The following is a 15,709-nucleotide window of genomic DNA, read 5'->3' on the forward strand; positions in this document are numbered from 1 at the left end:
ATTTCTGATACAATGCACATATATCCATATATGTATACAAACATGCAAACATGCATATGAGTTGCTATATTTTTGTACCATTTGTGCAGAACTCCAAAAGCAATTTAACTCTCCATCTTTCCTAGAAAAGTCACAGTCTACCAGAGGTGGTCTTGCACTCTTGTAATTCCAGTACTTGGAAGGCTGAGACAGGAGGATCACAAGTTCATGGGCAATGTCAGCTACTTAAAAATCAGGCTGGGGGTATAACTCAGAGGTAGAATGCCCCTGAGCTCAATCCCCAATACCACAAAAAATAAAAGAGAAAGAAAAAAATCACAGCCCAATAAAATGTGTTGGCTGTAAAATTTTAAAAGTGAATTTTGTTATACGTTTTTAATATATTATTCTTGGCAAAAATCCCCTGATTTTTAGAATAAATAAAATTTTGACTCAGCATGAATATAATTTTAAAATCAAGAAAGTACAGATGAATATCACAAAATTAAAAGGCACAACCAAAAGAAAAATAATCATATTATTTCCAAGGTACTGAAATAATTTAAAGGAGAACTTTTCACAAATGTAAGTAATCCACACTTATTCTGTGAAAAGATAAAGGCTCAAAAGTTTATCTATTTAAAAATCCTATGAAAAATGTAAACTGAAAACTTGTAAAAAGCATTTCTAAAAAACTTCAAAAGGTCACCAAAAAAAAAAAAAAAATGAACTTCTCCAAAACTCTGACTGTTGCTCCAGATGAAGATCACATGGTTTTCTTGTTAGGTTTATGTCTCTGTAGTTCAGGCATTTTCCATTTCTGACTCTAATTTTCAAAGCTTTTGTGGAGCCAGTCAATGTCTCTGAAATATTGACTAATGCTATATTTTTAGATATCAGCCCAAAAGATAATAAATTGATAAATTTTATCTTCTTGATAAATTTTAGATACATAGAGTATTTTATAGATCCCAAAGAGTTTCATTTACATTTTCTCATCACATATCCATAATAACCCTTGGGAAGAAGGAAGAAGAATGATCATCCCATTTATTATAGATGGATAAACTGAGGCTTATGGAGTAAAGGGTTTATTTCAAAGACACACAGCAAAGTACTACAACCAGACTCTTCTTGCTATCAGTATCTAACACACCGGTATTTGGCTTATTTTTCCCCCTGCAGTACTGGGGATTGAACCCTGGGTACTCTACCTCCAAGCTCTACCCCAGCCCTTTTTATTTTTTCTTTTGAAACAGGGTCTCCTTAGATTGTTGAGAGTCTTACTAAGTTGCTGAGGCTGTACTTGAACCTGTGATCCTTCTGTCTCAGCCTCCCAAGTACTGGAATTACAGGCATGTGCCACCACTCCCTACCTAGTCTTTTATTTAAATCCTCATCACTGAGCAGATCTAATGGATTGCTGGGATTAAATTTTGGATAACTATTATTTTGATTAGAATAATTTTTATTTGTTTTAAGTTCTAGACTATGTCTTTAAACATCCAATTTTAAAAAAAAAAGCTTATTATAGCATTTTCCCTGGCTATTATAACATCTACAATCCTCCCAGTGCTTGGATTCATCAAGTTTGATAGATATTTTACTTAAAGCACTGTGATTTTTACATTACAAAAGATATTTCAAATTTATTTTAAAATAAACAACAATAAATAACAAATTATGGTGATATAAAGAAGCATATAGTACTAGTAATCAATATCATTGTAATCATGCAATGATAATGCTTTTTTTGCATTGTAATCCCCTACAGTTAACTTAAATTTGTGTTTTCTCTCCCTTACCACTGTTGTGTTGAGTTCAACCTAAGCTGCCACTCTATCTTAAAAGGTCCAAAGAAATAAAAAGCATCTGATAATCTATAGAACCAAGGAGACGGCCAGTCTTGTTGATGGTTCTTACTAAGTTTTGCAGTAGTTCTGAACAGGTAACACAGAATTGAACCTTAAAAGTCATTTAGAAAACAAAAACTCGGGTTCTCCTATTTCTCAAGCGATTGTGAGTGCTTTCATAAATGGTGATGAAGAGGTGATTTGACCAAAAGTAAGGATATGGCCTCTATCTGGACCTCAGAGGCAGAACCAACTGTGTGATATTTAGCAACACAGATCTTCCTCCACTGACACTCCCCAAGGTCTCTTCCCCCAAACACTGCAGTTTCATTAAACCAGTCCGTGGCCCTATAAACACATTTCTTTTGTATTCAGCTCCCTTAAGACACTTCTTTCTAAACAAGTTTAATTTTTTTCAGTTGTGTGATTTCTGTCTCTGAATAATAGACAATTCTATGGTTGTTTGTTTCTTCAATATCAACAATCCTTTCAACAAAAAGGATTGCAGATTTTCAGATTTCATTATCTGAAAAAGTTTGTTTACCTAAATGCTGAATCATAAATAAGCTCAGCAACTTCAATTGAAAAAAAATAATAGTAATTACCTTCCAGTGTTGTTCCTTCTCCAAAAAGGGCATCGCCTGCCCCGGAGGCATACAAGGCAGTCACAGATAAGGCATATCGTGTCCCCTCCTTTAATCTCCTCAACATGGTATTCGTGGTATCTCCTCTCACAGTGACCTCCTGAGTCTCACCTTCTGCCACCGGGGTGTAGGTGATGAGATACTGTTTGACTTTTCCTGGTGCTCCACTCCATGATAATTTCATAGTTGATGTCGTAGGATCAGAAACTCTTAAGTCTCTTGGATTCCCTCTAACTTCATTTAAAAAAGGACAATAATAACATCAAAATGCAGTATATAATAGAATCACTTGAAAAATACTTTGTTACTTTATATATGTTTGTGCATTATAACAAATTTATATCCTGGGTAAGTCTACAGCAATTTAGGCTATTGACTAACCAACAAAATTTATGCATTTCTAAATCAGGCCCAATATATTAGCAGAAAGAAACCAAAAGACATCCAGTTCCTCTGCTGCATTTACATAAGTTGAAATCTTTTGTGTAAAATATTTTATGCTTTAATCTTTTGTGTAAAATACTTTCCTTAAAGGTCCCCTAAAAGTGGAACAGAGAGCTATAAAATGCACCCATGTTGATCAGTATTCTAGTGTAGATTTTTTAATTCTTGCAAGAAGTCTTTAGTAAAGAAACAATTTATCATTGTACTGCTATGAAAATCAAAAGATAATAACCATAAAATAATGGTAATAGGACAAAAATAATAATGTGTTGGAGGGAGTGAGAAGAAATAGGCTGAGACCAATCCTGGGGTACAACTCCCAAGTGGCTACCCATCCCTTCACAACTATGACTCTCCTGGTAGATTGGCTAAATCATCTCTGAAGGACCTCAAGGCACCCAAAACTCCACTGGGCATGTAGCAACCAGCCAGTTTTACTCCAGAAAACAGAATTAAGAAGGGTTACTAGACTCTTTATAGTGCCCAGTACAAAAAGTTCCAGATCCCCAATAAAAAGTGAAGTAATGACTTACCAAAGGGAAAAGAAAGGAGGAAGAAAGGAGGTGGAAAGAGAAAGGACTCTGGCAGAAAAGGCTAATGATGTGGACCTCACAGGGAAGGAGGGAGTGGTCCAGCTGGGAGAGGGGCCAGTGACCACTCTGCAGTGGATCTTCCTAGAGAGTATCTGAGGCAGAGCAGTAAAGTCCACAAACTCAGACTCACAACTTGTTAGCTACATGACTCAGAGCTATTATTTACTTCCCTTAGCCTCAGCTTCTTGTAAAACTGGATGAGAGTAATAACAATGTCATCAATCTATGCAGAAGTTAAATGAACTAGTATACAAAAAGACTTGCACAGAACCTGATCCAAATAGGTGCTCAATAGTTTTGGTGATTACTAATATTCCCTTAGGATTTGCACTACTGCTGGAAACCTTAACAATAGGAAATAAAATAAAAATTATGAATGCCCTATTTTTCTCTATACTATCTTATTATTAAACACTTATAATTTGAATATCAGAACTCATCCCAGAAGCATAACCACCTGAGCAATCCTCCTGTCTCAGCCTCCCAAGTGCTGGGATTACAGGCATGCACCACCACACCCGGCTATTAATAAATACTTTAATATAAATTGGGGGGCTGACTTAGTGAGGCTTTCAGCAACTTCGTGAGAACCTGTTTCCAATGGGAGAGTAGCCTGGAGGTAGAAAGCCCTTGTGTTCCATCCCAGTACCACACCAAAAAAATAAAAATAAATTTAAAAAAATTTTTAAGCATTTAATAACGTTTGAGGAAATAGATTGTTGCTATTCTTGCCTGGGTGCTAGGAATCAAACCCAGGGACATTTTATCTCTGAGCTATATTTATTTTTTATTTTGAAACAGGGTGTCACTAAATTGTTAGGAATCTCACTAAGTTGCAGAGGATGGCCTCAAACTTGCAATCCTCCTGTCTCAGCCTCTCAAGTACTAGGATTATAGGCATGCACCACCATACCTAGCTTAATAATGTTTTTTGAAAGAATATTTAGACCATATAATGGCATTCAAGTTCTAGTGAAACAAATAAATGATAACCATAAATAAAACATCTAAACTTTAATCTGAAAGAACTATATCCTAACATACTCAGAAAATCAAGTCAAAGAGTTTCATGACTTGTGTTATATGGCTAGATGCCAGAATCTCCCCTCTTGTCTAAGATTTGAGTTGTTATCCTATGATCAGCTTATTTCCTCTACCTTCTTCAGTGGCTGCATTTCCAGTCAGTGGAGAGCCGGGTCCTGAGAAATACTCGGGAATTACAGATACTTCATATTTTGTGTCCGGAGTCAGGTGGTCCAGTGTCCTCCTCCTCTGATTGGCTGGGGTGGTAACTTCTTTGCTTTCTCCACCAGTAACTGGTTTATACATAATTCGATACCTTAAAACTTTCCCTGGAGCCTGAGTCCAAGTGATTTTAAAACTATCTGTTGTCTCATCTGTCACTTTCAGGTTTCGAGGTGCTCCTTTTACTGAAATAAAAAGACATATGTATGCTTATAAAAAAGCTAAATTTATGTTAAAATACACAAACTAGCTTTGCAACACTAAATTATAACATTTCTATAACTAAATTCATGAGCAGTTTTTTTGATAGATATCCTGGTTACTGCATTCATTTAGCCAGAATGAAGTAGATTCTGAAACAATCCCATAACTAGCTATTTTCCTCTGAGCTACACCCCCAGCCCTATTTTTTTTTAATTTGAGACAGTGTCTCACCAAGTTGCAGAGGGCCTCACTAAGTTGCTGAGCCTGTCCTAAAACCTGTGATCCTCCTGTCTCTGCCTCCCAAGTACTGAGATTACAGGTATGTGCACCATGTTGGCTCCATAACTAGCTTTTTTTTTTATCTCTACAATCATTTAACTTGGAGATAATTGGAGCATATTTGTGAGGGAGCAAGCCCTTGACAGGGACTTATTGAGCCCTAGTTAGATCTAAATCTGAAGTTAAATTGCAATGTGGATAACACTCATAGACTCACAGTCTTCAATGAACTTTTCATTAAGCCCAAATGAGAATATCATTTGGATTTGTGTTTAGTAAACATGTTTAAATGTCCTATTTGTCTCAAGAGCAAACCATCCATGTGGACAACAGGAAAGGTGAACTCAAGGTCTTGGTGTTCTCATTTCACATTGAGAATGAAACTATAGTGTGACATGCCTGTATGTACCCCCAAATGAGATCTTCAGTTCAAAATTCAACATATCAATAGAGCACTCTGCATGTGTTGTGGCAAGGTAGGCGGGTCTATTTCTCAAGGAAAGAAAAATGGTAGTCTGCTGACTTATATCTATGACTCAATCCATATGGCAAACAAAGACAGGAGGAACTCTAGATGAAAAAGGAGATTCTATAGTGGAGCAAATGAGGTGATGGGAGGGGGGAAGAGGGAAACTCTCTAAAGCATATGATATACTTAAACAAACATATCAAAGTCAATCACTAAGCCAAGCATGGGAAGGAGGTATGGGGAGGGCATGGGGTGGGGATTATGTAAAAGCTAATGGGGTAAGGTCTGTATGTATATCTCCACCATATTTTATCCCATTAAGATGTATGACTACAATGCAACAATAAAAAAATAAAATAAAGAAATTAGAACGAATGAAGCAGGTAAACTGATGGACTTGGATCCTGGCTCTGAAACTTACCAGATATATAATTTTGAGCCACAGATTGTCCAGCAGTAAACATAAAATTTATTAGATTACTGAAGTGATTGAATGAAATAATCTGTGGGAAATATTTAGTATAGAATCTGACACAGAGCAGGAGAAAAAAAATTAACTTAAAGTATTGAATCAGAAACTTCCTTACTAAAGAAAGTTTTAATCCCCAATTTTACTACAAACAGTAGAACTAGAAAAGTAATACCAAATTCTATTGTAATAGCCCAATGGCCAAAAACAAGAGATTACATGAACTTTGTGGTCCTTACTCCAAAATCCTTTATTTGGATGGGGGTATTTATTTATTTATTATTATTTATTTTGGTACTGGAGATTGAACTCAGGGGCATTCTACCCCCAAGTCTCACCCCAGCTCTTTTTATTTTTTATTTTGAAATAAAGTCTCACTAAGTTGCTAGAGCTGGCCTCAAGCCTGCAATACTCTTGCCTCAGCCTTTTAAGTATTGGAATTATAGATATGGACACCATGCCTGGCTTGTGGTCAACTTTTAATTTTTTTTTCCTATGGCTTATTTTTATGAAAAAGTTGAGAAAATTAATTCTATAAACAGTAAAGAGAGAGGAAACAGTTATCCCTGGCCTAAAGCAAGTGGTGTCAATATATTTATAAACAAAGTACAGTTGTTCCATCTATTTAAAAAGGATAAAAGCAAAAATAAATGCGGGTAGCATAGCTGTTCAAGTTGGGAGTAGGCCGGGTATGGCAGACACAACTAAACAAATACTTCTTCAAGTTTTGGTAAATTAGCACACCCATGTTCATCAAAGCAGAATAGTTAAAATGTGTGTATGTGCCTGGCATGGTGGCACTCACTTGTAATCCCAGCATTCGGAAGGCTGAGACTAGAGGATCATGGTTCTCAGACAGCCTCAGCTACTTAGCGAGGTCCTTCGAAACTCAGTGAGACCCTGTTTAAAAAATAAAAAGACTAAAAAGTAGGGCTGTCGGTGTAGCTCAGAGGTACAATGCCCCTGGGTTCAATCTGAAAAAAAAAAATGTGCATGTGATATCCATTGGTGGATGAATAAACAAACTATGGTATATCCATACAAGGAATAATATTCAGCCTTAAAAAGAAAAAATTCTGGTACATGCTACAATGGGAATGAACCTTAGGAACATTGTACTAAGTGAAATAAGTCAGACACGAAAGAACAAATACTATATAATTCTACCCTCGATTCTCTCAGAGTAAACAATTTCATAGACAAAAAGTAGAATGGTGTTTTCTGAAGTGGGGAAATCAGGGAATGGGGAATTCTTGTTTAATGTCTGCAGCATTTCAGTTTTGCATACTCCAGAAATGGCTAATGATGATGATAACACAAGACAAATATACTTAATTCCATTGAAATGTACACTCAGATAGCTAAAACTATAAATTTTATGTTATGCATGTTTTACTACAACTTTTAAGAAAAGAAAAAATGTGGCAATACATATCTGCCATCAACTTTAATAGAAAAATAAGGCAACTGCAGATGTATTCAAAACTTGATGTTGATGAACTATAGGACAAAGTTCGATGAGCAGTATTTCAAAAGTTAATTCCACAATTATCAACAATTCTCTCTCTTCACCTCAAATTCATCAAAATATATACAGAGCTTTTTACTTAAAAGGTTTTTCTCGATCTTGTAATACTTATGAATAGCTGTATGCTAAATATGCTGAATCTTTCAAAGACTATAGGGCAGGAGGTTATTGCAAACCGTAACTTCGTTCTACAATAAATGACTAGCTTTCGGCAAAACCCAGTGGAAAGCCATCCCACCTTCCCCGGTGGTCTCCTCTCCAGCCAAGGGAATGCTGAAGCCGTCCTCGTACTCCGCAGTCACGTTCACCAAGTAGAGGGTCTCTGGCTTCAGGTTGTCGAGAACCACGCTGGAGCTGGAGGCTGGCTCAACCACGGTCACCTCGTCATCCCCAGAAGCCTCCTTGTATGTGATGTGATAGGAAAAGACATTTTCTCCGGCAGGAGACCAGTTGGCTTTGAAACTGTTAGCAGTTACCTGAGAAAAATGAAGATCCTTTGGCGGTACATACGCTATTAAAAAAAAAACAGTTTAAGATTTATAAATTTATAAAACAAAAATGGACCTAATGACTACATGTTTCTGAACTGGCTTATATTCATTTGACCACTGCAGCCAATGTACTGAGTAAATCTTCCATGTTGACTGTTGAGAAAAGGCCTCTCATATACAGTCCTTTAATGAAGTCCTGCTCATTTGCCTTGACCATCCATATGACTAAGTTATGTCACATAAATTCCTAATTAAAACTGAACTGTGAACTCTTAAGACAAGCAGTGGTAGAATGGCCTTCCTCATGAGTGCAGTACTTAAACAGCAGCAGATCTAGAAAGAACCATTACAATTTCACTATTCATTACTGGTACTTGAATGTTACCTTTGGAGATAGATGCTTCAAACTAAAATGAATAAATTTTTCCTAACAAAAGGACATTTACTAAACTAAAGCGTGTGCCACCATACCTGGATCATCCTATTTATTAATTATAATTTAATTTCCTGAGCTTTGGGGGTCTTATGTGGGAATTTCATTTATTAACCTAACTCATAGGAAGAGACAATGTTTAATGCCCACTGTCTACCCTGAAGAAACATACACTCTAACTAGAGAGATAAGAGAGCACATGATTATTAACAATGACAACAAAGCACACAGTGGTGCCAAATGAGGGAAAGTGCTAGTGAGGGTCACAGGGCTTGACAAAAGGGATGGCACTTTTAACTGAACATTGAAAACTAGAATCTAAATCAATGAAAAAGGAGGATAGGGAATTCCCATTGTGAGGGGTGATTCAAAAAATATGATCCAGCAAAGTAAAGACAAAAAAAATAATTCAAAGATCCAGGATTATATTCTAGTCACAGTCAATTCAAAAGACCTAGCTCAGCATGTAGCATATAGTAAACTCTCAATAGATGGTTGTTTAATTTCGCTGTGACCAATATGTGGGATTAAGCTGCTTCCTAGATCTGCTTACATATTAGGAGCAAAAATATCATATAATTCTTCTGAATGAACAGCTTTTCACTAACAAAAAAATGATCCAGACCAGGAGACAGTACTATCTCAGAGCTAAATAAACAAAGTTCAATAGTTTTCAAAAACATAGAAAATTTGCTTTTCTTGTTTATAAAAAGAATTGAAGAAGTACGATATCCACAATTTTAGAATCAAAATCTTTGATCATGAAGAAATAACTTTCACTCTACAGAGTCTACTAACCTTTTTTCTTTATAGCTGCCAGTTCTTGCTCAATTCTAAGGCAGATAGACTGTGTGAGTTCAAAAGATATCCTCTGAAAAGCATCAAAATCTTCCACCGTGAATACATGGGTCTCAGCAGGAGGAGAAGCGATGGCTTCCAATTCTGAGCGAACAGCATCCTTCACACCAACCGCAAAGATTTCAACATCTGAGTTCCTTAGTTTTATGGCAGGGTCTCTGAAAGCATCTGATGATTTCCCATCAGTGATAAGAATCATAACCTTTGGGACATTGCTTCTTGAGCCCTTGTTAGGAACAAATATTTTCTCTCTGACATAAGTCATTGCTTTGCCAGTGTTGGTAGAGCCTCCTCTGTAGGGGAAGGTGTTTATTGCTTTAATTATATCTTCAACTTTGGTAAATTCTTTCAAAGTGAACTCAGTATGAGGATCTCTGCTGTACTGGACAAGACTTATCTGCACCCTATTTGGTGAAATCTCAAAACTTTTTGCAAGGACTTCCAAAAAAGCTCGAACTTTCACAAAGTTTGCAATCCCGATGCTGTAGGAACCATCAACCAAAAACACAATATCAGCTTTTATATCCACACCACGGGAGCATTCTGTAGAGAGGAAGAAAGAACAGATTAATCATTAAAATAGAGATAGCTGGCCTTCTTAGTAAGCATGCTTCTTTCAAAGAAAACTAATGCCACTATCTTGTCTGAAAAAAGAAGTCAAGCCAGCAGGGCAAGCTGGCAGATGAACCTGTACAATTCCACACCCAGCGAGGGTCCTATGAACTCACCCACTTGGACTTTCATTGGTTGAGTCTTCTCCATGATTGAGACAGCTTCGCTGGATGTCAGTCCCTTCATGGCAGAAACGCTGATCTGGTATTCCGTGTCTGAGGAGAGGTCTCGAACATTGAGCATGGTGGTCTGAGGCCCCACGCTCAGAGCGTGCTGTCGGCTCCCTGTGGCCATTGGTGTGAGGAGGACTTTATAGCCAGTCACTGGACTAGGAGATGGATCCCACCTTAGCTTAATATATTTAGACGAGACTTCTGTGGCAACCAAGTTTGAAGGAGGCTCGACAACTAAAAAGGAAGAGACAGACAGCAGTTAATAACATTGAGTACAGCTCTATTAATTAGACCTTTAAGTTTGAACTTTCTCCTTTTTCAAATGAATGATGAACGTATATTGTCTGATACCCGCTCTCCCCTAATCTCGCCTATACATGACAAACCAGTAGTGACTAGTGTCTGACTTTTAGTCAGGCTGCTGAAAAGTTCAAGTAAAAAAAAACTCTCTGGAAGAAATTTATGATAAGACACTTGATACCTAATTCTTCTCTGCAACCAAAATGTCTTCTCTGGTTTTGACATTTCACCCATTACCTTTATTCTCAGCTCCAAAAGTAGGCACGCAAGAAATATTTTTTGCATCAATAATTCATGCAATTCAACAGGAAGTTTTTTTTCTTTTAATAATATCATAAGAGAAAAATGGATATATTTGATGCTGAGGATAAAAAAGCATCTATTCATTCTTAAAAGACAGGTTCCTATAATTCTATAAAATTTTAATTTCTTAATATAGTATAAGAAAAAAATTCAACTATGTTCAAAGTTAAGCCACCAAACAAAGGTGAAATAATGACTCATTGTGCAAACATATTGATGTGTAAATATCAATCACGTAAAAGATGTTGAACATAGTCATGCATTTAAAAGTCAGCATGAGCCAGGCGTGGTGGTGCACGCTTGTAATCCCCATGCTTGGGAGGCAGAGAAAGGAGGATCACACAGGTTCGAAGCCAGCCGCACTGGCTTGAGACCCTGTTTCCAAAAATAAAAAAGTATAAAATAGGTCTGGGAGTGTAGTCCGGAGGTAGAAGGGCTTCCAGGAACCCCAGTACCACCAAAATAAATAAATTAATTATTAATAATAATAATAATAAATAAAAGTCAGCATAATGTACTTTAAGACATTTCAGACAAGTCTCCAAAATTCTAGATTTCTCAATGGAATTAACTTTCCAAAAATATAACCCTAATTTTTTATAAATCAGCCTGCAAGAAGTGGGTACAAAAATGGGCATAAATTTATACGTCACCACCTAAAAAAGGCAATCGGGGATAGTGCATAAAAGTAGCAGTTACGTGATAAGGAGGAAGAGGAAAGCAACAGATGTGCAGCAGAGGGAACAGAAGTCTCAGACCAATGTCGCAGGACAAGAAAAAGGCCTGAGGAGTGGTGTGAACACCTGCGAGTGCTGTGAGCACCTGTGAACACCTGTGACTGGGAACCCTGCTCCCAATACCAGAGGGCTCAGGCAGCCCCAGCACAGAAGCCTGGCCCACCCTCACATCTGCAGGACTGCACCCCAGTGCAGAATTAGCACGTTTAAGAGATGGTGTAAAGAAAAATAATCCAAGGGAAGTGGATGTGGGGGCAGGTGGATTCTGTAATAATACAGAGCAAAACAGCCAAGCATCAGTCAGTAAAATAAAGAAATAGAGTCAGAGCCCATGCATGAAGTAAGGAGAAGTTCCGAGACAGAATTAGAGCCAGTGAACTTTGCCAAAATACTCAGGGTTTGGAGATTAAAGGGTTTATATGGTCGGGGCTGCAGCTATTTAGAATTTATCTTCAATCATCTGGTGATTCTCAGGCTAAGAGAAGAATCATGGGAAAGTATAAAGGCTTTGAATTGTGATTTTTTGGGTTCAAAAGGATGCTTGTGAAATGTCCTTTAAAATGCCTCTTCTTTCTTCCTTGTATTTCGAAGTAAAAACTGATAGAAGTGGGAAAACTTTCCAGATGTGGGAGAATCAGATTGATCTTTGAAAATTTCTTAAAAGCTTTGAAAACATGAGGCAGAGAATGCAGATGGAAAACTCTTGTCGTTAGTCAGTTGATAGAAACAATGTTGTTATTATTTGAAGTTGTGGAATGCTAAAGTACAGTCTCCCCAGCCTGCCAATGTTTAAGTCAGAGTGTATGATAATTAAAAAAGAAGCCTGAGTATGGATCGACAACATGCACAAAAGGATCTTAGAGGAAAGAGTAAAACGAAACTCATCCACCTCTCCAAATTACTAAAAATTTTATGACATACATCATTGCGCTGGAGAGGCAAATAATCTATTAAGAAACTGAGTTTTAAAAAACGAATGTAATACAAAATTCACTGCAGGACATAGTTAGGCCAACATGTGTACTTCTGGAATACCTGTAAAGCTCTGAGTGCTATCAAATAGTGGAAGATGGCAACACCTGAAGAACACTCAAACACACTTACCTTCTTCTCCACTAACCAGTTCACCAAGTTGTTCGTCGACACCTGAGCACACCTGGGAGATGATCTCATTCTGAATATCCACGATTGCATCGAAGTTGGCCACGTTGAAAACATGGTTCAGTGAAGGTGTGGATGCAATCTGCTTGAGTTCTTTTGCGTCTGCGGCTTTAATGCCTAAAAAACACAAGGTCAAGGGCATATTGGATGGGAGAGGTGCCGGCTTGACGTGTTCTGTGTGTTCTCAGTTTTTCCAGGCTGAAGACACTTTCAAGTCCCCGCTAAGCCATAGGCCAGAAGTGCTGAGCTTCATAATGCATGTGCAACTATTCAGATGACAAAAGCACTTTCTGACTTCACATAAAATGAACGGCCAAAGAGGAAGCCAACTGTTTAGTAAAACAGAGTGAGCTCGCATCCCAAGCATGCCTTCATTAGTTGCTGCCATCTGTAAAGATAATATGTTTTTCTTCCAGAGTCCTGAATGAGCTGAAGCCCTCTAAATTCTTCAACTATTACATAATATAGGAAATGCATAAATATGCTTAATGATAATACAAGGAGGGTCTTTATTAGAATCACTGGCCCAGTATTCCTTGAAAAGTAGAGAGCTGGCAAAGAATGTGACTAGAACCTTGCTTAAAGCATATGCAAAGGGCATGGTATGAGGGAGATGAGCATAATTTATACTCAAAGGCAATGTGGCTTAATACTACACTCTCAAATGCAGTAAACACTTCTTACAGCATCCTTTCTTGGAACATCAATCCTTCATCATCCCAAGCATCAAGTGTATAGAGAAGCCAGGACTACAATAAATATAATTAGCCAAACCTAACCTACCCAGAGAGAAAACTTCAACTCCAATATTACGAAGCTCTCGTGCTGGAATTTCCACTTCGTCCTGGGATTTGCCGTCCGTAATAATAATTGCCACTTTAGGAAAGCCAACTCTTGCTCCAGCAGATTCCGTAAAAGTATTTTTAACTAAGTAATCGATGGCATCCCCTAAAGGGAAAAAGAAACATGTTCATCCACTCTATACTACATGATTTTGACAAAGTCTCAAACTATGCGATTAACTTCAAAGGCAATTAATATACAATGATTGAGCAATCCTTAATTTCTTTCCAAAAATAGATATTTCACTTATTTGAAACAACAATACAATCTGTAAAGGCATACCTGTCATTGTGTTTCCCCCTTTGTATGGAATTTTTTTAATTGCAGCAAGCAGCTCATCCCTCTGGTAGTGTTGGTTTAAGTTAAATTCAGTCCTGGTATCAGAGCTGTACTGAACAACTCCAACCCTTGTCTTCTCCTCCCCAATGTCAAAAGCAGACACAAGAGCAGCAATAAAGTCTAAGATGTACTTGAAATTGTTTCTTCCCACACTCCAGGAGCCATCCACAAGGAAAACTAAGTCAGTCCAGGCACTGACAGAGCATTCTGAAATACATTTGATACATTTTTAAATGATGGATTCTTAAATCAATTCATTATTAACAAAGACAAGCTAACACTGAAAAATGTTATTCTCTTAAAAAATCTGTTTATCAGAGTATATTTATCCATTCTTCATTCAATGCATAAAAGAATATAAAATTTTATTAGTGTACATGAAGGCTTTTTCAGTGTCTCTTCAAGATGCATTTTTGGAACTAGATGTCTTTAAATTTCTAGATAAAACATTATGTGAGAAGAAATAACCAGGAAATAACATGCTTTTCATGAGAATATGATCCAAAAAACTTGTGCTATCAGCCTATTTGTATAAGCTATCCTCATTCTTCTCTTCATTATATCAACCATCTGAGAGATATAAAAAGGAATGTAAGCAAAGTATTTTTTTCTTTTCTTTTCTTTTCTTTTTTTGGTTGTTGTTGTTATACTGGAGGTGGAACGTGGGGCTTTCTAACTCTGGGCTGTACCTCTACCCCTACTTTCTTATGTGGAAAATGAGCCTCGGTAAGTTGCTGAAAGCCTACTAAGTAGCTGAGGCTGGCCACAAACCTGTGATTCTCCTGTCTCAGCCTCCCAAGTACTGGGATTACAAGCATGTGGCACCATGCCGGGCTCTACTGCATGTCTTAATATTATTGTCTAAAATTTGCAAACAGGTTTGTCTAGAGAGTTTTAATAGAATTGAGTAGAAGCAAAACTAAGCATAAAATTATGTGATGTAGCTACGATATGTTGTCCTAATTATCAATGAACTCAAATTTGACAATTAAAACCTACCCTACTACACAGGAAGGGAAATAATCATTTTGTTCGAAAGTTAAAAATCCATACACTTGAAATACAAAGATACAGTGAGTGACTTTTATAACTGGATGTCATCTTTCCTTCTCTCCGTAGTGAAGAGGCCAAATGGATTTTCATAAGAATCTGTATTTACAAGGCAAAACTGAGTAGATTTTCTGAAGACATTTTGGCCCTTGCAGTCAGTTGGTAGATAATAAAAGAAGTATTTGGCTAGTATGAGAAGGAAAGGGTCCTGGAAATTTTTGCAAGCCAAAGACAAGTGGCACGCTTAAATAACTTTTGCACACTAATGGGCCAATTTAAGTATATTAAAAGTCTATTGGGGCCATTAATGCTTTGATTAGAATAGTAGTTTTAGGAAAATATTAGCATTGCAATTTCATACTACAAGCTTCATTTCAGATTATTAAGTACCTAAAAGAGTGGTAAACAATGATCTAGAAGAAAATTTTCTAGATAAAGAAAGCTTTGTGTTTATAATCTTTTTATTGTCATTGCAGTCATAAAGCAACCTTTTACACAGTGTCAAAATTAGTCATCCAAGACACCCTTTAGGAATCCATCCTGGTAGTCAAAAAAAGCAATATAAGACAAAAGGAGGCCAATAACTATGAAAGCTTAGACTAAGTAAAACTGCTTTCATCTGACTATAGATGCACCAGAAACTCTGGAAAAGTTTGAAAAAACTGCCAACTCAGAGAAAGCAAATCCCCCAGAGATGAGCAT

The 15,709-nt window shown here is 37.1% G+C and overlaps 1 protein-coding gene across 1 annotated transcript in view; it reads right to left on the reverse strand.

The window, feature by feature from the left end:
* Positions 1 to 15,709, reverse strand: part of COL12A1 (collagen type XII alpha 1 chain) — a gene marked incomplete at both ends in the record, with an annotated part of 115,798 nt that overhangs the window by 88,813 nt on the left and 11,276 nt on the right. Inside the window, 8 exons of the mRNA XM_080700078.1 lie at positions 2,438 to 2,710; positions 4,671 to 4,943; positions 7,946 to 8,218; positions 9,430 to 10,032; positions 10,218 to 10,508; positions 12,719 to 12,892; positions 13,559 to 13,723; positions 13,901 to 14,164. Of these exons, the coding sequence (XP_080556204.1) occupies positions 2,438 to 2,710; positions 4,671 to 4,943; positions 7,946 to 8,218; positions 9,430 to 10,032; positions 10,218 to 10,508; positions 12,719 to 12,892; positions 13,559 to 13,723; positions 13,901 to 14,164 (2,316 nt within the window). The remainder of the gene's footprint in view (positions 1 to 2,437; positions 2,711 to 4,670; positions 4,944 to 7,945; positions 8,219 to 9,429; positions 10,033 to 10,217; positions 10,509 to 12,718; positions 12,893 to 13,558; positions 13,724 to 13,900; positions 14,165 to 15,709) is intronic.

This window comes from Muscardinus avellanarius (genome assembly GCF_963383645.1).
Source record: "Muscardinus avellanarius genome assembly, chromosome: 8".
Lineage (NCBI taxonomy): Eukaryota > Metazoa > Chordata > Mammalia > Rodentia > Gliridae > Muscardinus > Muscardinus avellanarius.